This window comes from Ahaetulla prasina, chromosome 1 (assembly GCF_028640845.1).
Source record: "Ahaetulla prasina isolate Xishuangbanna chromosome 1, ASM2864084v1, whole genome shotgun sequence".
Lineage (NCBI taxonomy): Eukaryota > Metazoa > Chordata > Lepidosauria > Squamata > Colubridae > Ahaetulla > Ahaetulla prasina.
Genome location: NC_080539.1, coordinates 50116992 through 50133118, shown reverse-complemented (window position 1 = coordinate 50133118; position 16127 = coordinate 50116992). Strand labels below are relative to the sequence as shown.

The 16127-nt window shown below is 37.8% G+C and overlaps 1 protein-coding gene across 1 annotated transcript in view; it reads left to right on the top strand.

Moving 5' to 3' along the window:
- The window catches only part of PRKCE (protein kinase C epsilon), a 355908-nt gene that overhangs the window by 314356 nt on the left and 25425 nt on the right, over positions 1-16127 (top strand). Inside the window, exon 11 of the mRNA XM_058165212.1 lies at positions 4786-4940. Within this exon, the coding sequence (XP_058021195.1) occupies positions 4786-4940 (155 nt within the window). The remainder of the gene's footprint in view (positions 1-4785; positions 4941-16127) is intronic.

The window sequence follows — 16127 nt, the reverse complement described above, 5'->3', positions numbered from 1 at the left end:
AATGATTGAGATGTACAGAGGAGGGTAATGCACTCATAAAAACTACTCTTCGTAGAATACTTGAATGCCCTACCACAATAACCATTGGAGCGGTGCATGTTTAGTTCTGGCACAATTCAAAGAAACAGTGGGAGAAATGTTAATTCTCCCAGGGTAAGATTTAGTAGCTCAGCTGCTCCCCAAGATATCCATACAGTGATTTATCCTGCCATAAATAGGTTTGTTTTATCTCACAGTAGGAATACTCACAAATCTCCCTTTGGTTAAGTCTGTCAAAGGGCTGATAAAGGGGTGGAGCTAAGCACTAAAGCCATCATTTCTTTCTTCTACTGGACAGTTTGGTGCACTTAAGAAGTAATGGACTACATAATGAGTTGAGAGGTTAGTAAATCCTTTTTAAGGCAAAGCACAATCAAGGATCACAAACAGATTTTACAGCAGCCATGTGCCAATAATTGTACAACATTAATAATTTTTGAAATGGGGTAGGAGAGAGGAAGCACCCACTTCAACCATTCTTCAATTTTGAGTTTGTACACTAAAATACATGTGCATAAATTCCAATAACTGTAAGCTCCAAAAGTCCAGGCTTGCAAAAATAGGAAATGTCAGGTTTTGTTTTGTTTTTTGTTTACATTTATATCCCGCCCTTCTCCGAAGACTCAGGGCCGCTTACAGTGTATAAGGCAATAGTCTCATTCTATTTGTATATTTTTACAAAGTCAACTTATTTGTTCCATGTTTATTCATTTATTTAAAAAATTATAGCTTACTATAATCCCCAAAAATGTATCTTTTATTTTATGTACACCGAGAGCATATGCACCAAGACAAATTCCTTGTCCAATCACACTTGGCCAATAAAAAATTCTGTTCTGTTCTAAAAGATTGTGTTCAGACTTGTGCATTGGGAGAAGGGAGTAGTGTGGTGTTTCAAGTACCTTGTTTCATGCTGGTTGAAGGCTGACATAGTTGTGATTAAATTTCCTTCTTCTATTCAGTCCTTTCTGTTCCTGTTTGCTTGCACAATTAACAATGTCTGTTTCACGGTCATTTATATATTATCGTCTTATTTACATTGATGTGTGTGTTTCCTTATGAACTCTTCATGAGATATGTACTAAATGGCATATTTTGCCCAGAACCATACACCCAAAACAGTCCTGGGAAGTTTACACTTTTTTTTGTTTCTTGAGGATATGTTCTATGTAAAGAAAGCAAATGTGTCTAAAATGTTTTTAAAGGCGTAAATCTCTCCTTTTTTTAATTGCAAAAGTTAATTTTTACTCCAAACATAAATAAGAAAAGGATTTAGCTTTTTATAAGAAATCAACTTTAGGGATGGTAAAGTAGAATATAAACTGCAATTAAAAAAATGCATAAATTGCTAGAAAAACCTACCTGAGGCTGTCAAAATCTTACTGAATGTGAAGTTGATTGCATTCAGCATGAGGGTCATAAATTATTCAATGTGATGTGTAGCATATGGCATCAAGAAAGTAAAACAGGCAAAAAGAGAGGGACCCTTTGAGAAGAAAAATTTAAAATTGGGCAGAAGTATGGGTTCTGAGGAAGAGCTTAGTCAGCCAAATTTTACAGAAGAAATCTTATTACAAAAATGGCTTGATGATTAAGAATGAACTGTACAGAGACAGTTCTTTGTTTCCCTAGTCCATCCACCCTTCTCAGTAATCCCCCCTGATATTGCCACACATCCAATTCAGTGGATGCAAAAGCCCTTATATATTCCCAATCAAGAATTATTTTACTCTCAAAGGATATCCAGCTCATTTGTTTAAACTTTAGCCAATCATCTGGAAGCATTGATCTTCCGTGGGCCGTGGTAGCTCAGGCTGTAAGAGCCTGTTATTAAAACACAGCAGCCTGCAATTACTGCAGGTTCAAGCCCGGCCCAAGGTTGACTCAGCCTTCCATCCTTTATAAGGTAGGTAAAATGAGGACCCAGATTGTTGGGAGGGCAATAAGTTGACTTTGTAAATATACAAATAGAATGAGACTATTGCCTTATACACTGTAAGCCGCCCTGAGTCTTCGGAGAAGGGCGGGATATAAATGTAAATTAAAAAAAAAAAAGTAGAAACTGGGGGGAGGGGGACATGTGAAAAACAGAACAATTCTGTCTTACATACTGAAGTAAAAACCCCTGCAAGATTGAGACTCTAAAACCCTGAGGCTATTTCTTCATAGAATTATCCCTCTGGCTCTTCGGTGTTTTGACTTTGAAGAGATCTTGAGCGCCTTCATAACTGACTCTAAGCTAGGCCTTTCCTCTTGCCAAATTTATTGGTCTTGAGTTGACCAGCATAAAGTTCACTATCCTTACCACAATCCGGTCTCTATTGGTTCTGTTTTAGCTCAGTGCTGACTTGTGTTATCATTGTGTTGCATAAACAGGGCATATTAAGCAATTTGCGTGTCACCAACCAGAGAGAAATCATAGAGAACACTGAATGCTTCTTGATAGGACTCTGACAGGTGCTACAAAAAAATCAAAGCAAAACAAGCTTTTAAAATAATTGTATACTTTGAACATCCTAGTCTTATTATTCAGTAAAATAAAAGCACTGAAAATGTCTGTGAAAACTAGCTAACTGAACTAAAATCAAGTGAAAAACTGTAGCTGTAGAAATATCAGTAGGTGAACATTTCTGCATAGCAGAAGTATAGCAGAGAACTGTTTTTTAAGCATTAGATCTAATATAGAATAAGGAATCAAGGTCCTTTAGATCAGCAGTCACCAACCAGTGGTCCATGGACCACTGGTGGTCCGTAAGAAAATTTTGGTGGTCCACAGAAAAATTGTTTGCATTTTTTATATTGCACTAAATCAGGGGTCCTCAAACTACGGCCCCTGGGCTGGATACGAGCAATGAACACTTGTGTTGCTGGAGAGAGCCTCCCCCTTCAGGGTCTTTTTGTGTGGGTTAGGGTCTGCTTCAGCCTCCTGGTGCAGGGCTTTGGGCGAAGGCTGGAGGGAAGTGCCACTGGTGGTGAAGAGCCGGAGGGCCTTGTTCCAGTGGGACTGCATCATGGCCTGGAACTGGCTGACCATCTCAGCCCACTGAACCTCCAGGTGCCGGTACCTGGCCTTGCCCTCCTGCAGGTCTTCCCTCTGTTTAGAAAGTCTATGCTCCTAGTCCTCAGTGAGGTGCTTCTGCTGAGCCTCCTTCTCGGTCAGATCCAATTTGAACTGAGCCAGCTGTTTTGCCAACTCTTTCTCATGGTGGCTGCTTAGTTCCAACAACTGCTTCCTGTTGGGGCCCTAAGGAGCCTAGGAGGACAGGTGAGGAATGGGTAGGAGTGGAGGGGTGAGTAGAAGCCCATGAGTCACCCCTCGACGTGAGTGACATCAAGTTGGTCATGCCCACCCAGTCACATGACTACCTAGCCACACCCACCCAGCTGGTCATTAATTAGATCATATTAGTGGTCCACGGGATTTAAAATTATGAATTTAGTGGTCCCTGAGGTCCAAAAGGTTGGTGACCCCTGCTTTAGATCAGGGGTCTCCAACTTTGGCAACTTTAAGCCTGGCGGAGTTCAACTTTTGGGAGTTGAAGTCTACCAGGCTTAAAGTTGCCAAGGTTGGAGACCCCTCCTTTAGATGTTTCTGAACTAGTATCTCTAGCCATTGGACAGCTTGATTGGGGTTGCTGGCAGCTGTGATTTAGCAACATCTGTGGGGGCCCAAATTCCCCATTCCTAAGATTTACCTTATTCAAATTTATTATACCCCCCAATTCCAAAGAATTCTTGTTGTGTTTATATACATAAAATTGTAAATGTGTGACTGCATTGTCTCAAACAGTTTTCTGAATCAAATACACCCCATTTGTCTTTGTAAAATATAGGAATTTGACCTAAACTTTCTTTATTCTTTTTGTCAACAGCTTTCACTTTCTGTCCTTTTCCAATTCTTCTATTATTTCCTATTGACCTCTTTTTTTTTAATTTTTTTTTTTAATTTACATTTATATCCCGCCCTTCTCCGAAAACTCAGGGCGGCTTACAGTGTATAATAATACGAATAATTACAGTGTATAATAATACGAATAATTACTGAATGATACGAAACTAGCAGTGATTAATTTATCACAGGATATACACCTCAAACTCAACCATAATTAAGTTTGGCGGTTCTAGTTTAAGCTGATAACTTGTGGTCCACAAGCCACAAAAGTCACCGCTTGCCCATCCCTGCTTTAGAGAACCAAGGAAATATCTTTGTCAAATGAGACTGTGACTTTATAATATTCAGTGCCATCCATTGACCCAGAATTGTCTAAGAGCAATCTTTTTCTTTTCTTTTGTATTTTCTTCCTACTCAAAATTTTATTGGCACAGCCAAAACGAGACTTTGAGTTATTCCATAATGGTAAAAACTAGAAAAATAAAATAAAATAAAATGAGGTGAAGTAGAATATCACATAAATTGGTTTGTAGTGATGGAAGGAAATGCTGCACTCAAGCAAAAGATCCTCATGCATCTCATGCAATATTTTCCTTTAAAAAATAAAAATAAAAATAAAAGTCTTTATTTGAAAACCAAATCTATAATTTTTTAAAGCCAGTCTGCATTAGCTGAAGCATCCATGGCTTAATTTGGAAGCATTTTTGATTCTCTTGTTCAGATAGCTGTAGTTGGCTGTTTCTTCCATTTTTGGATAGAGATCTAATTGCCTGATGTGCCATGAATGTACAGTAGCATCTTTGTGAAACCCGGGCAAAAAACATTGAAATGGCTCTATTTTTTGTGAATTTTAGGACCGCCTATTTTTCGTCATGGAATATGTCAATGGAGGAGACCTAATGTTTCAGATTCAACGTTCACGCAAATTTGACGAGCCTCGCTCCCGCTTCTATGCAGCAGAAGTCACATCAGCACTCATGTTTCTACATCAACATGGCGTCATCTACAGGTACTTTTCTTTCAGAGGTTGGGAAAAAAAGAATTATTAAAGCTGTTCGTTTCATTAGTGTTGGCTAAAGTCCAAGGTCTCTTAGCAACCGCATTGGCTGTTAGTTTCTGCTTGCTAACACAGAAGGTTTTTTTTTCTTACTCTTTTTGAGGTGGGGAAGAAGACTGTTTATCATTCTGAATGTTAGCATTTGAATCGTCTCTGCAGGCTTTGCCAGCTGTGGGTGCCAGTTTTGTATTATAAAACAAGCAACACTTATTTTAAAAACTTGGCACGCTGTGACCCACCGTTGACTTTGGTTGCGGATCAGGGCGATCTCTTCAGTTTTCTTCTTCTGCCATGGATTTCCTTTCATTTCGGAACTCCCTGCCACTTCCTGGGTTTGTTTGTCTTAATTGTCTCCAGTCTGAGATGGGATAATCATTTGATGAGGCTTTGTACATGAAGTCTTGATGGTGAGGGTGAAGGCTCAGCTGCTAACAGGAAGAACCTCTTTGGAGACAACTTGAATTTGTTCCCTGCAGCCCCTGATTGGCATCTGGCTGAACAATAACAAAATCTGAATTGCTAACTTTTCGTTATGCCATGAAGAATACACTTAGAGATAAATATTTATTATTAGAAACAAGGAACTTCTTAATACATTTTCACCTACTATCTCTCTATGTTATTAAGGCCTTTATCTTGTCGTTTCACTCTTCCTCTCCTTCTTTTCCCTTTAAAACAAAAACAAAGAAAAGAAACTGGCAGTTTTTCACGACTTCAGATAAAATTTGGCAGGCATATACAGAAGAAACTGCAGTAAGGGAAGTTGGCTGTGGGATTACTTCTCTTTCATGAAGCACTTGAAGAGGGCAGTCACAAAGCACTATTCACAGGGAGGTTGCTGCAGATATATCATTGCCAACTACCAGTAAAAATGAAGCTGAAAAATAATACATGTTTGGAAGCACATAGGAATATGTATTGGAGAGGAGAGAGGATTAAGAATTGGTTGTTTTTCCTATCCAGGTCTTGCCAGTCTGAATCTCAGTGTACTGGGAATTCAGTGGCATAGATATCAGTCCATTTATTCCTTTGAAAGAGAGATGAGCAACTTAAAATTTACTACAATATTTTAAGAGCAAAACAAGTCACACATAATGCACACTATATTCCAGGGAAACAGAATGATAGGAAGAGAGAGATTTTAATAAGGGTGTTAAAACAGCATTTCATTCCCCCTCTTCATCCCTCCATTCTTTTCAGGGGGAAAAAATCTTACCCTGGTACATGAAAATTTCTAGAAATGTTCTGATTCTGTACTTAATTTGGACATTTTGATTTCTATGCTGTTGGTCCTTCCATTTCCCAATCCCTCTGAACCAACTTGAAGACAATATGTATTTATGTTTACACCACATACACCGATATGCTGAGAACAAAAAGTAAAAATACTTTCTCTCAAATTGCCAAAAATCTTACAGCAACAATCCCCCTTAACTCCACATCATATAAAATGGGACTACAATGAATTACCTGCACACGAAGCACAAACACATCCACTTCTTGTGTGTTCGTATCTATGACCTCAGAAAAAGTCTCAATAGATCATATGAGGAGGCAGGGCTGAAAAGCTGCCAAACCACCATTCCCTTTGAAAGATTTGCTACCATGGTTGTAGCCAAAGAACTAGGAAGTGATATAAAGCTAAGATTTCCTCAAATGGAAACAACTGCTATGCCTGCAGAACCACAGTATTTCAAGGCGCAAATGAGTTTCTTAGCAGTGTGACATACAACATAACTGAGCTGAAAATAAATAGAACCTTGATGAAGTCATGGAATCTCAGAGACATGGAACCAATCAATAAAGAGCAAGTGGGAGTGCTGCTACTGCCTATATCTTTTGTGTTGTGTACTCAACACAAATAAATTATTTACAAATTACAAATCTTTTTTTAAAAAAACGTATAGCCTTGAATGTGTCACAATGTGGTGACCTATTTTTGATTTAAGTGCTATTGTACAGAAAGAAGATGGCTGTTTTTAACAAAGTTGCTGCGAAATAGCATCTGCTGCTATTTTTCAAAATTCCCATCTCCATAATTAAAAGTGATTTTAAGAAGCAGATAGACAGCTGCCAAAAAAAGTTCCTCTTCTCTGCATTGCCTGTGTAAATGCAGAGATTGCCGGTCTCTACTGTTACTAGTAGTTGTAGTTCATTGACATCTGGAGTGCCAAAGATTGCATTCTCCTGCTGAGAGAAAGAATCAGTGTCATGCAATATGGAAATTTCCATGAACATTTTCTTCTCCAATGAAAAGAAACCAAGAGCAGTTTATGTCTTCATGCCTTTTCTTTTATATGATGAAAAACCAGGGGATTGGCCAAAAAAAAAAAAAAAAGACTAGTTGAGAACTTCAGTATTGTATTACCCTTTATAACAATAAAGTAAGCCTCTGATTTTAATGAATTTTACAGAAGGAAGAATATATGTTTAAGCTGAATGATGTCCATTAAAGTGAGGATTTACCAGTAGATATAATTGGGGAGAGATGGCCGGTCAAAGAACCTGCCCTCAAGTCATGTAGCACTTTAAAGGTGATAGTCAACATCTGGAAGCAAATCAGCAACAAGTGCAACTCTTGCAAAAGAGATGACACTCTCTTTGGACTTGCACAAAACCATGTGCATTTTGAGCCAACTGAAGCCTTCGGATACTCTTCAAGGGCAGCCCAATGTAGAATGCATTACAATAGTTCAAACAGGAGGTGGATGACTGTGAGAAGGGCCCATAACAAATAGCAAAGAAGGAAGCCGTTTTTTCATTTCCTTGAATTCCAAGCACATTAGAAGATATTATTATTATTTTGAAAAAACATAACTACAGCAAATCTGGCCCTTTCTCCCCCCAAAAAATTGTGTTACTGTTATCCCTGAAATATAGCTGACACACACAAAAATGTTTAATGTGGATGAAGTGACACTTGGCATATTGTAGGATATACAAATGGCAACTATTTTTCAAGTTGCAGTCACCATAGCCCAGTTCTTGAGGATAGGTAAACAAGAAAACATAAACCTTGAGGATTTTTCAGGAATGTAGAGCCTGTCATATATTGATGCCAACTGTACTTCTTCAACAGAAGAAAGAAAATAAATTGAAGCATACATGCCTAGAGGTCCGGGTCAACAAAAGAAGGCTATGCAACTCCATCTGAATTAGCTCAGTGAGTTTTTGGTTGGGGTGACATTTGAAGAAGATTCTTCTAAGTTCCTAAAATTTGGCCCATTCCAAATTATCTTCCCCTTGTACCTCCAACGGGAAAAGCTACTGGAGATGGCATTTGTACCATTGCAAGAGCTCTCCCTTCCTTAATATTCATCTGCATCATGTAAACAGATCATCATGTAAACAGAGCCTGGACATTAACATGGGAAGAATAGGGTGGGCCTTTTGTTAAGAGGGAAAATGAGAAACCAAAGAAGGCAACCAAGAAGCATGCCAAGTTTACATTCCTGAGAGGGCAGTCTTTTTCCTGTAGAGTTTCTAGGAAGGGGACCAGTGCTTTCTGCCTGATAACACTAATTCTACAAAGAGGAAGTTGGGAAGCAGTATTTATCTTCTGTTTAAACGTCAATTATTTTAGTTTATTTGGTTCTTATATTTACTTAACAAGAAACTAAAAATGAGCCTGTATTCCCTGGCTGAGCTCAAAAATATATGCTTTTATATACAGAAAGGGACAGAAGCACATATGTCTTATTTTTTTTCTATATACACAGAACTTCCCTTTAAGGCTTCTCTGGAGAATAATGAAGACAGCATGTGGAGTAGTTTGGTATCAAGAGAACAGAAGAAGCACTTGCATTTCTCCACCATACCTAATAGTTGCCCTTTAAAATTTTGAACTAAAGTAGTATTTCTGTGCTGATATTGTTTATCATCAGGAATTTAAATATTTACTCTGCTATGCCCATTTCATCCAGATGCTTTGGAACAATTTTAATCTTGTACAGTTATGTGGCTTGAAATCCAGACACATTATTGGTAACCCACTAGTAGTGATTAGGTGAATAGAGGACTAGTTGTGAGTTCTTCCCTTTGGAATAAACATACTCATCATCGCTGTGATAGAAAAGAGGGTTTTAAATTTTTTCTCTTTCTTAAGAAACCAAAACAAAACTCCACTAATAGTTCAGGCAGCAGCACAAATGAGGTCAGAACAACCTAGAACTCTTCTTTTTTTCCTCACAAGGACCCAACAGAAATGATAATAGGGATTAGGTTTTTTCTGGAAAAATTTGAAGTGCCTTTTCCTGACAAGAATGAAGGCAACCTAAGAACCTAAGTATTCTTAAGAGCTCTATATAATCCACTTCTTCCAGAATTCTCACCAACTACAGATAGACTGCCTGCTTGAGAACCTTCCCTAAAATGGGAAGGTTGGAGAGGTGATTATAGTTAACTAAGAATGTTGGGTCCAAGAGAGACTACAATACTGTCTCCTTCAAGGGAGAAAGTACCATCCTGTCTCTCAAAGAGGCAACATCATAGTATTGATCCAACCATAGCAACTCCCTAACTGCTTTCGTAATCAGGAGGTGGCCAGGTCCAATGAACAGGTGGCCAAACTGAGAGCACAGAGAATCTCGGCCATTTTATTAGTAGTCATCAGATCAAACTTAGATCATATAACAAGACCAGGCCCTAAGCACCTTAGCTGGACTGCCCAGTTAGAATCCAAGCCAGAGCTAATCTAAGTAACTTTATCTATCAGAAAGCCAGAATAGTAGCATTATAGATGATCCTGCTGGCCGTCCCTGACCATTAGGAGACTGAGTCACCCTGAGCAGCATCTATGTAATGTTAACCATTTCACTGTAGAATGAACTATTCTGTTAGAATAAGCCATACTGTTAACATTACAAGGTGGGTTAGATCAGTAGTGGGTTTCAATTTTGTTCGCTACCAGTTTGCTCATGGGCACGATTGTGCGTGTGCATGCGTGACGCTCCTGCGCATGCGCAGAGACCTCCAGGTAGGTGGGCGGAGCCTCCCGCTGCTGCTACCGGTTCACCTGATCTGGCGCAAACCGGTAGCAACCCTCCACTGGGTTAGGTATATTAATAGATAATATAATTTCCCTCCTAAATGCTAGGATGCTTGTGGATTAGTGCACAAATTGTCTTTCATTTTATCTTCACATCAGACTGACCAAGATGTCACCAAAGGACGTTTTAAGCCTTTACTGGCTTTATATAAAGACTAGAATTTGGGATTTCATTCAGTCACAAACCCATGAATCATATATGGTATTAAGGAGAAGTACCCTTAGATTGCCACAAATTTTGAATCCAGCTAATTAGGTTTAGGTTTTGGATTCTCAGAAAATCTGTTTCTATCGTTTATAATTGGTGCCTGCAACAACCACTCTTTATTCCTGGTGCTAGAGATATATCTGAAGTGGCCTTCCTTCAGTTAGGAATGCTTATTTCACCCAAAGATACCGGAGAAGCAATGAACATTTTTAGATCTCTTCTTTTCTCCAGATCACATCATTAGGATTTTTCTAAGCATTCTTCACATGGGAATAATAATCACCTTCACTAAAATTGTATGATGTTTTATTGTGCAAAGCTCAGAAGCCAATAATTCAAATTATTTTAAGTGCTTAAGCAGTACTTTTTATCTTATTTACATCTTATTTTTCTGTGTCAGATTTTTGTGAAATTCGACAATATAAGTAGTCCTTGACTTACGACCACCACTGAGCCCAGCATTTCTGTTGTTAAGTGAGACATTTGTTAAGTGAGTTTTGCGCTATTTTATGACCTTTCTTGCCACAATTGTTAAGTGAATCACTACAGGTGATAAGTTAGTAAATTAAGTGAATCTGGCTTCCCCATTGACTTTGCTTGTCCGAAGGTCGTTAAAGGAGATCACATGACCTTGGGACATAGCAAAGGTCATAAATATGAACCAGTTGCCAAGCATCTGAATTTTGATCACATGATCATGGGGATGCTGAAAGGTCATAACTGAAAAAGGTCATAAGTCACATTTTTCAGTGCTGTTGTAACTTTTTTTTTATAAAAGTTTTTATTTTTCACAACAAAAAAAAAACCACATTCACATTGAACAATTACAATGTGCTGAAGGGATGTTTACATATCTTCTTGTGCAATCTCAAAATAAACATCTCTTTCATACATATATCTTATATTATCTTTTCTAACATATCTTCATCACCTTCCTAATTATTTCGTCTTGCAAAGGTAATTTCTCATTTTTCCAATTTTTAGCAAACACAATCCTGGCTGCTGTAATAATATTCACAATCAAATATTTTACATCTCTAGTGTATATCTCGGGAATAATTCCCAACAGAAAGACTTCTAGCTTAAAGTGCTGTTGTAATTTTGAACTGTCACTAAATGAACTGTTGTAAGTCGAGGACTAGATGTAGATGTCCCCTACTAGCTCTAAGTACTATATTAGTTCTAAATATCTTTCAACACTAAAGTATTATCTTTCTAGATGCTCCATAAGCGATGCAACTTTAATTTCTCTCAAAATTAAATTACCCAAACATTCTAATATTTCTCAAAGACCCAAAGCAAGCATTTCCTTCCCATGTAAAAATCAAGCAAAGAATTTATCAGAAGGAATTGATGCAGTTCGGTCTGAGTGACACACTCATTCAATCATTTGCCCCTCCCCCCCGATACTTCTGTATGAAAAACATTTTTATAAAGTAGAGATCTATTAGATAGAAAAACAAGCAGCTTTATTGACAATGCTAAAAACTCGTATAGTATAACGTGCCTCTGAAAACACAGATTTCATTTTTTCAAAAGTATGGACATAGACAAAGCAAAGGAGCCTGAACTTTACTACTGGAAATTAAAAGCTTCATCCCAGTAGTACTTATATCAACAGTTCATTATGGTACAACATACTTGATACGTTGTTCTATAAATAATACAAATAACAGTTCTTACATAACGGTCACTTCTATTTACCCATGGAAAGACTTTTCATTTCAAAAAACTCTTTAAATCCCTCCTTCAGTAGCAGAAATTTGTTGGGGGAGGAAATACTATTGAACTAACTGTTTCTTCCTTCAGAGGATACACTGGAGATCACAGCTGAGAGATTATTTTTCCCTTTTTTAGCCTGGGATAGTATGGTGGGAACAATATACTTTTGGTAACTTAATCCATCACTACTTTGCGAGTTTGGGTTTTTACCAACATGCAAACTGGACCAAAGCAAAGAAAAGAATAATAACACAACAAGGGTAGTCCTTGATTTACGACCAGAACTGAGTCCAACATTTGTCGTGGTGAGACAGTTGTTAAGTGAATCACTGCAGTTGATCAGTTAGTAACCCAGTTAAGTGAATCTGGCTTCCCCGTTGCCTTGGTTTGTCAGAAGGTTGTAAAAATGTGGATCACATGACCCTGGAACACTGCAACATATGTATGAACCACTTGCCAAGCATCTGAATTTTGATCATATGATCATGGAATGTTGCAAAGTTTGTAACTGTGAAAAACTTTTTTCTAACTTTGAACGGTCACTAAATGAACCGTTTACTAAATCTAAATGTCACTAAATGAACTAAATGAACTAAATGAACTAAAAGTCACTTAGTTCACTAAATGAACTAAATGAACTTTGAACGGTCACTAAATGAAACACTACCTGTATCACTATAACAAGATTTTTGGTTTCTTACTAAGTTTTCTTAGGAGAATGGGGCACTTGGGCAAAAAGTATCTATTGCATTAAAAAAAATATCCTGAATACCTTCTCTTTCATGAATTTTCAGATTGACATCCATATGTAATCTTATTTAAGAATTCTTTATTAGAAATGTTTTAAAATTTTACAATACAAACTCAGTTAAATTCATTTGACAAAAGGAGGTCTGGAAAGCTTTCACATCTCCATATGAAGTAAAGAGTACTTTCAAAGTCAAGATCCAGCTTGTGTTTTAGTAATGAGTCAAGGTTCTCCCTTAACTTCAAGGTGATTCACTTTGTTATATATTTATTTGTCTGTCTATCATCTATCTATTATCTATCTATTTCTGTCTAATTTCTTTACCATGATGAGATCTTTATCAAGGAGCCTGTTAAGAGTTTAGGAGTTTATCTTGATAACTGATCATTAATCAAGATGAATCCCCTATCATTTTAGTCGTGGTTTGCATCCAGTTTTATGAAAGAGACAGCTTTTGTCACCTTGATGGATCTGTGCTGGGAACTAGATAAGGAGAATGTAATTCTGTTAAGTTTGGCTGGATTTCTTAGTCCTTAATCAGTATTCTACTGGTTCATCCTTCTGAAAAGAAACTGAATAAAATTTTGCTGCATTTCCCCAAAGGCAGTTTGAATAGATTCTATATGACACATTGACCACTACTATATAGTGCCCCACAAAGTGCTAGTATGCTTCCATGTAACAGAATATCAGCATGAAACTTGGGAAAGTTTGTATGATTTGTTTTCAGTATTTTTTCATTAAAAATTAGAGTAAAATCAGCCTAGTTCAAAATTCCTGACACTCTAGTTTATGTAAGGCCACCTCCACTTACTTGATGTTTTAGACATGTGTTGGGTTTCAATTCCTGTCATCCCCAACCACAGTGACCTTTGATATCCTCCTAGAGAGTGGCAAGCTAGAAAGTGTGACCTGAGGTAATCTTGCTCATGAAACCCAATTAGTAGGTATGTTCTTTTTCAACACTAGTCTTTTTTTTACAAGATACATTCAATTGGCATTTATCTGAAAATACCTGAATAAGCACTGAACCAGCAGTGGTATGTCTGATAAGTTTAATTAAACTTTACACCTGGGTTGAATGTAAACTCAGCAGTAATGTTTATAAATAAATATGGTCTCTGAAGGCTGTTTAATCTTACTTTTTAAGCATTCTATCTCGTTGTTCCATAGCATGTGCCATTTTTCAAATAAAAGAATAAGCTGTTTTACTGCAAAGGATTAAGGTTTTTTTTGTTTTTCTTGCACAGCAGTAAATTAACTTACACCTCACTGCCTCTATTCATTTCTTTTATTTTATTTGCTTTGTAATTACAGCAAGACAGCTTATGGTCAGATACCTTTTTAACTAATAAAATGGCAAGATGCCTTTCCAAGATAAAGTTATCATTTGATAAATTCATCTTATCCTTATTTAAACCCAGTAAAGTTTCAAAGGAGAAGTAGACTGCTAAAAATATTAGAGAATATATTCTATAAAAGACAGAAAGAAGGAAAATAGAAACATTGTAGCACCTACATAGAAGTTGCCTCAACCACTTCAAGCGATTGATAAATATTTGGTATATTCACTATTGCTTGTTATCATTTGAAATTATTCACTGAACAGAATTTGCTTTTGCTTATTTAAGCCTGTCTCTTTTGATTCCCAAGTTAGAAATGTTTAAAAAACATTTCTCTCTTCTTAACTACCAGCATTATGCGCTTTTGTGGATAATTTCTAACAGATTTAAAGGCTAATATTTGTCATCAGTATACATCAAGTATGTCAAACTCAAGGCCTGGGGGCTAGATCCGGCCTGCAGAGTGCTTAGATCTGGTCCACTGGGCCATCCTGGAAACAGTAAAGGACTGGCCCATGGTGCCTCTGCCAGTGAAGATAGAGTTCGGGAGGGTTGCGGGTGACCTTCCCGAGCTCCGGTTTTGCTGGCACGGGTTGCAGAAGGCTGTTGCAGCCGAAAACGGAGCTTGGGAGCCAGTTTTCTCTGGGAAAGTGCTTGGACCACTACAGATGCCCCTGACACAAGTGATGTTGAGCTGGCCCACCCATCCTGGCCACTGCGGCCCCCTGAGGTCAAACACAACCCTGATGCGGCCCTCAATGAAATCAAGTGACACCCCTGGTATACAGCAACCAAATTAAGGGAAATGATATGCAAATGAAAACTGATCAAATTGAAACATTTTAGACAAGGTGTTTCAGATAGGTGAAACAAAATTTGAACTGTTTGATCACAACTACACAAGATACATTGAGAGGGAAAAAAGGTGAAGTTTTAAAAAAGAGTACCTTGCTAATTGTTAAGCATGAAGATGCTTTTATTATATTTTGGGGTTGCATGGCAGCCAGTGGCAGAGAAAATATTGTGTGAGGGAAAGGAAAGGAAAGAATGTCAGTTTATCCTTAAAGTTAATGTCCTAATCCAGTGAAGAAATTAAATTGAAAACTATTTCAACCTTAAAATAGTTGCAGAAAAGAGAAAAAAATGTTTTGGAATGGCCTTCACAGCCCCAGTTTCAATGTCACCAAGACCTCAAATATGCAATGGATGCAAGGACACCTAAGAATATTTCTGAGCTGGAAGAATTTTTCAAGGAAAAGGGGGAGAAACAATGATAAGCAAGAATAGAAAAATTCTTATTGTGCTACAGGAAATGCTTGGAGGTTTTACGAAGTACTGAAAGGTCATTCATAATTTGGTATTTGCCGTATTCATTATTTTATTTAAATTATGTAAAGAACTGTACATAAATAGAAATTTACAGAAATCTGTTTAACTTTATACCATGTAGCAACTGTGTTAGCATCTGTTTTCTTAGGGTCTCCTTGAAACACACAATTTGATAAAAGTGCTGTATTTTTATAGTTAACAGAATATATGGGTGTTCCTATGAGCAGATTTCATGAAGCTTTTAGCTCATAAAACCCTGACTCCAAAGTGTTTTAAAAACCTTCAATTTTCTGCTGAAATTAGTTTGATTCATCTCTGTTATGTGTTTGTGTGTGCACATTATGGGATTACAATAGTGATAAGTGATATAGTGATAGCTTAAGAAGTAAGCCTTCCCTGGACCCAGCTATTTTGGGAAATTATCGTCCAGTCTCCAACCTTCGCTTTGTGGTGAAGGTTGTAGAGAGTGTGGTGGCATGGCAGCTTCTCCGGTACCTGGATGAAGCTGTCTATCTAGACCGGTTCCAGTCCGGCTTCCAATCCGGATATAGTACGGAGACAGCGTTGGTGGATGACCTCTGGAGGGCCAGGGGTTGTTCCTCTGCCCTGGTCCTATTAGATCTCTCAGCGGCTTTTGATACCATCGACCATGGTATCTTGCTGCACCGGTTGGAGAGCTTGGGAGTGGGAGGCACCGTTTATTGGTGGTTCTCCTCCTATCTCTTTGACCGGTTGCAGACAG